The 11,923-nt window shown below is 42.5% G+C and overlaps 1 protein-coding gene and 1 long non-coding RNA gene across 2 annotated transcripts; one reads left to right on the top strand and one right to left on the bottom strand.

Annotated features, from left to right (window-relative positions):
- Positions 1-201: 201 nt before the first annotated feature.
- LOC126510503 (uncharacterized) lies at positions 202-4,978 on the bottom strand. Its single transcript, XR_007594419.1, has 4 exons — positions 4,466-4,978; positions 2,118-2,208; positions 1,879-2,039; positions 202-1,098 (listed from the first exon to the last, which is right to left on the bottom strand). It is a non-coding gene; the product is annotated as an uncharacterized lncRNA (long non-coding RNA).
- A 172-nt stretch (positions 4,979-5,150) lies between these two features.
- Positions 5,151-7,132, top strand: LOC126510291 (transmembrane protein 258-like). Its single transcript, XM_050156794.1, has 2 exons — positions 5,151-5,167; positions 6,916-7,132. The coding sequence occupies exons 1-2, from the start codon at positions 5,151-5,153 to the stop codon at positions 7,130-7,132; spliced, it is 234 nt and encodes a 77-aa protein (XP_050012751.1).
- The last annotated feature ends 4,791 nt before the right edge of the window (positions 7,133-11,923 follow it).

Below are 11,923 nucleotides of genomic sequence, written 5' to 3'. Positions count from 1 at the left end.
TATCAACCTCTGTTCATAAAGGGTTAAGGGAGAGTGCATAGCCAGAGACCATGCACCTCTGAGCCAACTTCCCATTGAGAGAGTTCACAAGTAATTAGATAATTGTAGGCAAGCAGGTAATTCTTTGTGATACACACACCTATGGCCACTATATCTCCTAATTAAGGAGTAAAGGATGACCAAGATAGGATGGCCTTTTAAAATTGGTCTAGTATGTCTTTAATAGTTTTAGCTGCATCAAAATCAAAATTTGTCTAATCAAATATATCAAATCTAAGGACTCATTGGCATCATGTCAAATTTTCTCAGAAAACTCTAACCTTTTCCTAATCAGTAACATTTTTATAGTGAATCGAAGTAGTTGCAAACATTAACAGGTCAATACCATAATTCTGGTATAAAAATTATCAATAAACACACAATTTGTCAAGTTACAATTCTCATAACTTCATTGTAATCAAAAAACAAGAGAAAGTTTCTGGGATAGGTGAGCTAATAGTCTTTTTCCTCTCCTATAGTTCAATTACATTACTGCTACCAAACTTCCAAAGATATGTTTGAACTGTTCCAGTCCCTGAGTAGCAACAAAAACTTTTACAGTCCTCCTCCTCACATACTAAAGGGGCTTTAATCACATGTTGCCTTCATAACAGTGTTCTATTGCTTTAACAAGTTTTTTTCCTCAAAAGGAGAAATTTCTGAGGTCTCAGTTCTCCAAGTCCTTTATTTCAACATCAGATTGAACATCATACTGTCAAAGTTAATGTCCGCATCCCACGATATTTTGTAGATAGATGGCCAAACATTCAGTCAGCATTTCTGGGCCAGCTCCAAAGCAAATAGGATTCAAAGAGGTCTAGAATTCTGTGCAACAGGACTATCAGGAAGTTGGGTATCACCAACCATTCCCATAACCGCCTTTCCTTTTCAGACTGCAGAATGATGACATCGGAGAGTCAGGAACACAGGTTCAGCAATTTCATTGCAACTCTTCTGGGAGGTGGACCTTGGCATCCACGACATCATCAGGGATGGCACTCTTCTGTTTCACACACACTGCACCAAACTTTCAGGAAACCTCCGAGCTTCATTTTCTTTCTGTGAAAAACACAGACATGCCCTCAACTCCATATTAAAACAAGGTCAGGTCCTTTCCATAATCCAGTGCAGGGTCTTTCCAATTTGCTTTAGCAAAGGTCGTTCTGGTGCCATCATGCCAGAATCTATCCACGGCAGATTGCTCACGGGTATCCATATTCAAGAAACTTAGAATAAAGAAGGCATGATTTAAAGCAGTATGTGACTACTGAGGGCATACTCCCCGCCCCCTTTTTTTTTTCTTTTGAAGTTGTGTTTTCAAGGAGCCATGGGCATACTCTACAGTTTCTTGTCCTTGAGGATCATAAGGAATTCCTGTTTTATGCAGAAATAAAATTGCTGAAATGCTCTACTTATATATCCTGATCCATTATCCATTTTTATAATTTCAGGAATTCCCATATACAAAAAATACTTTAAGCACTGAGTTATCATATGCTTAGTGGCTTCTCCAGTTGGTGCAGTGACCATTAAGAAACCTGAATATGTATTGATTGCCACATGAATTTCTTAATTTGTCAAATTCTGCAATATGAGTAATATTCACTTGCCATAAATGATTAGAAAACAGACCTTGAGGATCTACCCCAAGGTGAGGTACAGGTAAATATTATGGGCATATAGCACAGTGCTTAATAATCTGATGAGCAATTTCTCTTATTAAACCAAATTGTCTTCTTAAACTTTTTTACTTTGATTATGTAAAGCATGTGATCACTGAGCAAGCTCAAGTTAAGATAAGGAAATCAATTGAGATAAGTTTATCATCTAAAGCATTACCTTCAGCCAAAGGACCAGGGAGATTTGAATGTGCACTAATATGACCCACAAAGCATGGCAGTTTTCTCTGAGAAATGGCTTCTTGAATTTGCTGGAGAAGTATTTTAACCTCACAATTACTAGTTCCAATACAAAGGACAGTCTCGATGACTTGAAGAGCTCTAAAAATATAATGACTGTCAGTATATAAATTAAATACATTATTTACAAAAAGCTGAAATACCATAACAACAACTCACAGTTCAACTATTTGAGCTGAGTCTGGGTCTGTTTGCACTACATATTCTTTACCATCAATAATATATGCTGCTCTTCCATTTGAAGAACCATCTGTAAAGGTTAACATAGCATTTAAATTTATTTGTGTATTATATATGCAATGTTTTGCCTGCCTGTATGCCTACAGGCAGAAGAGCACACTAGATCTTATTACAAGAGCCACCATGTGGTTGCTAGAAATTGAACTCAGGGCCTCTGGAAGAGCAGTCAGTGCTCTTAACCTCTGAGTCATCTCTCCAGTCCAACATAGCATCTTTTAAGGGACCTTTCATCACAATTTTAGAAAAAAATAAAGAGGGCTGGAGAGATGGCTCAGCGGTTAAGAGCACTGGCTGCTCTTCCAGAGGTTCTGAGTTCAATTCCCAGCAACCACATGGTGGCTCACAGCCATGTATAATGAGATCTGGTGCCCTCTTCTGGCCTGCAGGCACACATGGAAGGAATGTTGTATACATAATAAAATAAATAAATCTTTAAAAAAAGAAAAAGAAAAAATAAAGAAATGTACTGATGCAAATTCCAGCAATTGATCAGTTGGAAAATGATTATCAATTTGGCTTAAAAACTGAGCAAATGCAATTGCCCAAGAATCATTATTTAAAATAATCATTCAACCTTGATGGAGGAAGGTCATTGGCTAATAAAGAAACTGGCTTGGCCCATTTTATTGGTTAGAACATAGGTGGGTGGAGTAAGCAGAAGAGAATGCTGGGAGGAAGAGGAAGTGAGGTCAGAAGTAATGCAGCTCCTCTCAGAGCCAGACTCCTCAGACAGAGAGGCATGCTCCTCTCTCCCGGGCAGATGCATGCAATGAAGCTCCTCCAACCCAGGATGGACGTAGGCTAGAATCTTCCCAGTAAGCGCACCTTGGGGTGCTTACACAGATGATTAGAAAAGGGCTAAATTAATATGTGAGAATTAGCCTAGAAGAGGCTACATAGAAATGGGTCAAGCAGTGTTTAAATGTTTGTGTGTTGTTATTTCGGGCATAAGCTAGCCATGTGGACGGCTGGGGTGCTGGGGACGCAACCCCGCCGCTCCTTATTTCAACACAACCTGTTGCTTAGTGTAAGGAACATTGATCACATTGGGTTCTCTACCAAAATATCGCCTAGATGCCATCTGGTATTTCTGTATTAAGTAAGCTACTGCTTCAAAATAAGTGTTTAATACCTTAATTGTCAAAACAGGAAGATGTAGACATAATGGAGGACTGTTTTGCTGTAATACTGCTATAGGGGTAAGTCCTCTAGGCAAAATATATGCTTGCCAAGATTGACTATAATTAATATAATGTACCTGCTGATTCTGTATTGTATATTCCACTGATCCAGTACCTGTCTTGCAGCATCTGTAAGATGCCTAGGGGAACTCGGATCACTATTCCCTTTATGAATCTCACTGAGGGGCTCAAGATCTGCCATAAGCAATTTTAAATAGGTCTCAACCATTGAATATCTCCCAATAATTTCTGAAAATCATTCAAAGTTTGCAAGTCATCTTTTCTAATCTAAACTGCAAAACTCCCATTAGCTGACAGGCAGCATTTGCATTTTCACAGGTTGGCTTGGGAAGCATTGGCATTTTCACAGACTTCTGGCTGGGTGGGGGCAGCTCCCTGAGGCTGCGGCCTGCTGTTGTCTGGCTATGGAAGAGTTAGAGCTGTGCTCCACATGACTTGGCTGTCCTGCCAGGGACTGAGAGGCCCTGGTTGTGAAGGCAGTTCTTGGAGGCTTCAGCCTGCTCTTATCTGTCTGGCTAGGGCAGAGGTAGAGCTGTCCTGCCGGTGCCAGGGACTGGGAGGCCCTGGTTGTGGGGGCAGTTCCTGGAGGCTTCTGCCTGCAGCCCTTGCCAGGTTGCACACCCTGCTCTCTGCTTGCTTTCTTGCTCATTCCCTTGCTTGCTCAGTATGGCAGTGCTGTGGCTGAGACTACAGCACCCATTGCTCAAGTTGATCAAGAGCACGGGCCGACGACAACTTCACTTTGCTGAGTCTTAGAGCAGTTTGAATACAACGCAGCTGCCCCACCAGTGTGGGGAGGGAACAGGAAGTTTAAATTATTTACAAACTCAAAAAAATTTCTGCTCTTGTTGCTGCTCTACCCCAGTTCTTCTGCTTTCAAAATATAGCCAAGTAAATTTACAGACAGCTGAATACTATTTCCTTGCCCCATATCTACGAATTTTATTTACAAATTTTTACTCCCAATAAATACTCCCCACACTTCCACATTTGTTATCTATCCAAGCGCTCATTTTACTTCAACACCTGCAATGTCTCATTCATCTGAGGGATCCATCACAGTACCTCCCATATCCAAGCTCCACAGATGAGACGCCGTTTGTTGAGCCTCACGTTGGGTGCCATTTTTGGGTCCTGCCCAGTTTATTTGTCTGCATTAAGAGGGAAGCATGAGGATTAAGGAAGAAATAGCCAAAAAAAAAAAAAAAAGAAAGAAAAAAAAAGAAAGAAATAGCCAAGAGACAACTGATAGAGTCGGGAGAGCATCCAGAAATAATGAGATTCCCCTCACATCTATTTCTCGTAGGCTTTATAAACCCCATTCCAAAAGGGGAGAAGAAGGCAAAAGACTTCTTTTGTCTTCTTGATACCCAAAATGCCAAGTAACAACACCCTAGGTCAAGACACCCTCTTAGTAGCAACACCTAGGGTGAAACCTCCTGTCATATAACCTTGAAGGAGCAAGAATAGGCCTGAACTCTCTGACCTTTAGTCAAGGTGGAATGAATCCACATCTGTGGCCTGTGGGCTCAGAGAGAGAGAGAGAGCGCGAGAGCGAGAGTGAGAGCGAGAGCGAGAGAGAGAGCTTAAACCTAGCATGGGCTTTTGAAAACTAAAAGTCCACTCCCCGACCTGTGACACCCTTCCTTCAACAAGGCCACACCTACTCCAATAAGGCCACTCCCCCTAAATCTTCTAATCCTTTCAAATAGTGCCACTCCCTGGTGACTAAGCATGAATATATTACTCTATGGGGGCCATTCATATGTAAACTAGCACATGGTTCATGCCATTAGGGTACCAAGTCACTCAGCAAGGATAGTGGTGCCTGACCCTAATCCTAACATTCAGGAGATAGAGGTAGGAGGATAAGAAGTTCAAACTAATTTTTGACTGCATAGTAACTTTGAAGCCAGTCTCTGTGATTGAATGTATTGTGTGTGTATGTGTGTGTGTGTGTGTGTGTGTGTGTGTGTATTGGCATGTGATTGTGTTATACTCAGGGCTGGTGAAGGTCAGCAGGCAAAGGCACTTACTGCACGAGCCTGACAACCTAGTTTGATCCCAGGGATATGTGTAAAGGTGGAATGAGAAAAATGACTCCACAAAGATGTCCTCTGGTCTCCTCAAGTGTACCTCGGCCTGCCTTCACCTCTCTCTTTCACACACACATACACACACAAGCACACACTCACACATGTTCACACACACACACACACACCCTTACACACACACATACCCATGCACTCACTCACACAAGCATACACGCACACACAGTTTAGGTATGGAATCAGAACCTTTCTGGGTAAGCACTACACCACTGAGCTACATCCCTGGTCTTCTATAGTTTCTTTTTTACTTTATCTTCCCAATGTTATCTGTGTGTTACAGGAGAGGGGACTGAGACTCTGAGGTCTCAGTCATTTCAATCCAATCAGAGCAAGGAAGTGAATGCATTGTAAGACAAAGGACTCACTCAAGCTTGGTGAGCAGAAAGAACCTGGGGGAGGAAATCAGGAGAGACTCCTTGAAGGATGTGGCAGGGTGGTGGAGGAATTGGGTTTTGAGAACTGTGTATAATTGAAACCCTCAGAGATCAATCCAGGGACTCAGGTAGCAAAGAAGGATGGATAGCAGGTGTTCACTTTAAGGAGGTTGTTTTTAATCCCTTAAGACTGGAAGCAGGCAGTGTGGGAGACAGTTTATCTTGTCTTGGCAGCATTTCCCTTGGGAACAAAAGACTGGCCCTGTGCTGTACTTCCTGCCTCAACCAAATGTCATCTTGTACACTCCTGTATGTTCTAGGTTGTTTGGGGAACTGCCAGGAAAACACGAGTCCCAGCAGCTTTTGAGAAAGCTGTTGCATAGCAATTTCCAGATTAAAACCTTCCATTTCATAGGAAATTGTGTTGAGACACAGAACGTTCTAAGGCAAAATGGAACATCTCATTAGGGAAGCCCCTTATGTTCAGAAAGTAAACAACTCCATAGCTTCAGGATGTCTCTGAAACTGACCAGTTTCAGTAGGTCCCTCCCACCCAAGAGTACATCAGCAGTAATGGTGGCTAGGAGATGCTCTCAGATAAGCAGAGCTGCCTAGAAGAAGTAGAGACCAACTGAGCAACTTGGAAGAAACAGAGACCAGCCCAGAAGCTGGACAGTAGCTCAGACCAATTGAGCTACCTGGAACGAACTCTCCTGCCTATTGAGCTACCTGCAGGCTGTGCAGTATTCTCCTGGTTTTCAGCTTTTGTAAGCTGTCACCCATAATGGGCGGGCTCTTGGGATGCAGCTGTCCTTTGACTCATTTCTGCCTCTATAACAAACCCTTCATCCTTGATTCTGTAAGCAACCCCAATAGAACTCATGGTTCACCAAGTTGGACTTTGTGGTATGCATATTTTGGTCTATCTTTGGCTGCCTATCTGGAGCAAAGAGATGTTTGTTCATGGCTCCTCAGGAATACTGTGACACATTAAAAGTCAAAGATCAGGATGGGGGTTTATCACGAGTAGGTACACAAGCCCGGTCAACCCGGTTGTCTTCCCACACCTGACTGTGGTACTTCTGGCCATTGGCATGTTCTTCACTGCCTGGTCCTTCATTTACAAGGTCACCTCCACCAAGTACACATGTGACATTTACAAAGAGCTTCTCATCTCCTTGGTGGTGTCACTCTTCATGGGCTTTGGCGTCCTCTTCCTCCTGCTCTGGGTTGGCATCTACGCATGAGTCCCCAAGGGTACCTTCCCACCGGGGAAGCTTCAACAAGCCTCTGATTTTGTAAATTATTTTTTTTTTTACCATTGCTACAAGTGTCCCATTGCTGTTTATAATAAAGGCAGATGTGGGGGGGGGGGGACAAAGATCAGGTTGAGACAGAACACAGATGTTTCCCCTAAGCCCTAGGACTTCAAGCCTAGGATTACACTAAGCTCTAAGATCTTGATAGTCTGCTGTGCTTCTCCAAGTTTCTGTTTCTTCTGTAAATTGGCTGCAATAAGAATTTGAATTGTTTTAACAGTCATTCATCAGCATGTATCAAATTTGAATGGCTTTAGATTATATTATTAGACTTGTTTTTAAAACTACTGTGTGAGTTGCTGATTTGAATTTCATATAGACTAAATATTTAGAGAAGCTGGTGAACCGGGTGGTGGTGGCGCATGCCTTTAATCTCAATACTAGGGAGGCAGAGGCAGGTGGATCTCTGTGAATTTGAGACCAGCCTGACTTACAAAGTGAGTGAGTTCCAAGGCAGCCAGGGCTACACAGGGAAATCCTGTCCCAAAAAGAAAAAAAGGAGCTGGAGAGATGGTTCAGTGATTAAGATCACTGATTGCTTTTTCAGAGGACCTGGGTTCAGTTCCCAGCACACACATGGCAGCTCAGAACTGTCTATAACTCCAGTTCCTGAGACCCAACACTGTCACAGAGATACACATGCCGGCAAAACACCAATACACATAAAAAATTAATTAACTAATTTTAAAAAGCATGTAAAGAAAGCTGGGCATGAGGACACTTGGCAGGCAGATAAATAGTGAGCTCAAAACCAATCAGGGCTACATGAGACCCTGTCTCAAAATTTTAAAAAGCACATAGCTAGACCCTGTTTCAAAAAAACCAAAATTATAGCAATAGACTTAATTAAAGGACTTAAGATGCAGAAAGTATCTTTAATTACATGGAGGACCCCTGCACATAACCCTAAGGGTCTTTCTAAGAGAGGTCAAGGGAAACTTGACTTGGAAAATTGAAATAGAAAAGGCAGCTGTTAGAGTGCGGTGACCACAAACCAAAGAGTACTTGGGATCTCACACACTTAAGACTCAAGGAACTTGGAAATTGTGTTGTAATACATGAAACTTGGACCTCATTCTTAGCTATCTTGGATGTATACGGTCATGGGCCAAATGTTGGATGCATTTCTAAGAAACAAGTGCACTGCAAACGCCTTGACTTTAGTCCCATTAAACTTTAGATTCTGATCTTCTGAAAACACACTCTCCACTGTAGCTAGAGCATCCAGTCCCACTGGGCCTGCTTCTATCCTACCCACTGGTCCCCACAGCTGCTTGTGAAATAATCATTCAGAGGCTTAATATTAACTAATTTCATTGAATATATATCCAATGAAAGGTACGATAGAGACAAAAATAGGTATGAAGGAAAGTAAATTTTTTTCTAAATTCTTTCTTCTTTCTGTCCCCTACTAGATGGCTCCTGACATGAAACAGAAACTCTGAATTTTTCTTTTAACAACATTCTTGGATTCTTAGAATATATATTATATTCTAGCTAATATTCAGAGATTCTTACCCTCAGATGACATGTCCTCACAAGTGTCCTCTGCTTGGTGATCCTATCTGAATAATTATCTTTTCCTCTTTAGGCATCCAGATGTCCAGGGTCTCTTGAGTTGAAGATGAGTATTTTCCTGCAAAGACAAGAACAGAACCCTGCCCCAGCCCTTAGTGGTTTCCTTACCACCTGATTGGTTGTCGCCTCTGTGGATGGGCCATCATTTCTCTTCAAGAGATTTCTCTTTTTCAATCCAAATCTTTATTAATTTTGATGGAATCCTGTTGGGGGCTGTGGACCCTCAGATCCTGAATTTCTCATAAACAACTTGTTATGCTTGCAGCTGCTCTGAGCAAAACAACTTGTTTTCCTGTGTTTGCAGCTGCTCTGAGCAAGAGACCCTCAGGAGTTCCTGATGGCAGGAGAGTGGTTTCTGGTGGGTTTGGCTGGGGCGTGGTTATCAGTTAAGAATCCCTATATAAGCTGCCCTGCAACACATTAAAGGGACAGTCTCACTTTCAAAGAGATCCCTGAGCCTACATAACTTCCCCCCAAACCTCAAACTTATACCAATTATAATCAACCCCTAAATGATGTTCCTAATCCTAAGGACAAACTTTGCTGGCAAAGGGAACGTCGTCTTCTAAACTCTCTATACCATTTCTCTTTTCTCTCCCAAGCCTATGTACAGTTTTAAAAACACTGTGTCCCATCTAGAGGGTTTTTTTTTTCCTGTCTGGATCTGTCTTTCCTGTGTACCTGTAAACTTTTCTGTCTGTATGAGCAACACTTAAACCTGCCATATGTGTCATGGTGTGCTGGTGGGGCTCACTCTGGTGGCACTGGTGGGAGCAGATCAAGCTCACAGGAAGCAGCTGGGCATGAGAGACATGAGACAAGGAAGCTGCATTTGGTTCTGTTTTTGTGTGTTTTGAACCTTTGTTAACTTTCTCGGTTCTTAATGTGGATATAGGCGCCAGATGTTTGAGCACCATTTGTACGGGCTTTTCTGTTCCACCAGATGCTCCCCAAATAAGCATACAGAGACTGAATATTAATTATAAATGCTTGGCCGATAGCTTAGGCTTGTCTCCAGCCAGCTCTTATAACTTAAATTAACCCATTTCTATTAATCTATGTACTGTCCCAAGGCTCATTTAACTCATCTATGAACTTCCCACGTTGCTTCTTCCGCATCTGACTTTAGACTCCTCAGACTCCACCTCCACGCTTCTTCCCAGCATTCTCTCTGTCCCCAAATCCTGCCTAGCTTTCGGCCAATCTGGTTTTTATTATTATTTATTATTATTATTATTATCAGTGAGAGCAACACGTCTTCAGAGTGTGTGGGGTCTTGTTAGTAGCCCAGGGTCCTCTAACTTGAAAAGTAGTCTATCTGGTCTCAGACCTCAAGCTCACAATCCTCCTGCCTCAGACAGCCCAATTATGTAATTACAGGTGTATGCACCACCCCCAGTTTAAGTCATTAGATGCATGTCATTTGTTACAGTAACAACAGGGAAGAAGCTTAGTGCTTATTCCTCAGAATTCAGCTCAGACTTCCAAGAACCTTCTGCAGTCTCCCAGGGAGGTTACTGAACCCTGTTCCCTTTCTTTTCTTTTCTTTCTTTCTTTTTTTTTTTTTTTCTGTTTTTTGACCCAGGGTTTCTCTGTGTAACAATCCTGGCTGTCCTGGAACTAGCGCTTGTAGACCAGGCAGGCCTCGAAGTCACAAATATCCGCCTGTCTCTACCTCCCAAGTGCTGGGATTAAAGGCGCACACCCAGCTACCACTGTTTGCTTTCACTCAGCCCTTGCCACACCATAGCACACAGTCCTAGGGTTTGAGCCTCCTGCTAACATCAACATCAAGCTCCTTGAAAGTAAACACCCTGAGCTGGCGAGATGGCTCAGAGTTTAAGAGCACTGGCTGCTCTTCCAGGGGGTCCTGAGTTCAATTCCCAGCAACCACATGATGGCTCATAACCATCTGTAATGAAATCTGGTGTTCTCTTCTGGCATGCAGGCAGAACAGTGTATATATAATAAATAAATCTTTTTTAAAAAGTAAGTAAACACCTTATCTCTTCTTATCTTCACATCCAGGGACGAAGAAACTTGCATAGTGTCTGCCAAATGTCTGACGAGCCAATGAATGGACAATGGAAGATGGATTCACTTTTGTCAGTCTTTACTCAAGACCTCACAGTTGACCTTAGCTCTTGACTTTGACCCAAGGAAAGATAAAATTTACATCACTCAAACAAAGAGGTTTGTTTTTCTCTTTACAAAATCAAGGCTTTCACAACATTTGGCCCATGTAGGAGTTGGAGTTTACTTAGCTTTTCAGTTTGGGACCGAAAAAAAAAAAAATTTCCTCCAAGCCTAGCAGCCCGGGTGTACAGTCTCCAGTGAGCTGTGATTATACTGATGTCACTCCGGGCAACAACACAAACCAGGCTTCTTGTTTTCACTTCCACTTTGAGAACCAGCAACATCTATTTTTAGAATGCTTGCTTACCTAGCTTTTTGTTGTGAGTGGCTTCTGGGACTTTTTGGTCTCCGCTGACTGGGGGGATCTATTTGGCCTGATTAACAGAATAAAATCATTATGTTCTTAATCTTCTAAATCTCTTTGGCGGTTAAAACACTCCCTCCTGTGTCCTCCTCTCACCTCTTTCCCTCTGCTGGGGATAGAAGTTTTACACAATGCACACATACTAGGCCGGTAGACATATGCCAGGTCAGCGTACACATGCCAGGCCAGTGCATACATGCTAGGTCAGTGCACACATGCTAGACCGGTGCACACATACTAGGCAGGTGGGATACTATGATCAACGACACTCTTGTTCTCAGGGTGTTTCTTTTGTTTGACAAGCTCTTGGTTTGTAGCCCAGGCTAGCCTCAAATTCTTTATTGTCTGCCTCCTCAGGCCCCTCAATCCTGGGATTATAGGTCTGCATCAACAGGATGACGCTCTGTGTTTTACTGTGGCCACCTTATCAAATATCAGTCCTTTTGATTGTTGGCATTAAGGGGAAAGCCTCCCTCAGGCCCGTTAATAAAAACTTTTTTTAGTCTACCATTAATCTGGAGATTTGTAGCACAGCAGTAGGGCACTTGCCAAGTGAGTATGCGGCCCTGAATTCCATTTGCAGCACACACACACACACACACACACACACACACACACACACACACACACAAAACCTTGCT

This window comes from Alexandromys fortis, unplaced genomic scaffold, assembly GCF_014885135.2.
Source record: "Alexandromys fortis isolate MF-2015 unplaced genomic scaffold, M_Fortis_MF-2015_v1.1 scaffold_31, whole genome shotgun sequence".
Lineage (NCBI taxonomy): Eukaryota > Metazoa > Chordata > Mammalia > Rodentia > Cricetidae > Alexandromys > Alexandromys fortis.
The sequence above is the reverse complement of the archived record's forward strand: the minus strand, read 5'-3'. Positions and strand labels throughout refer to the sequence as shown.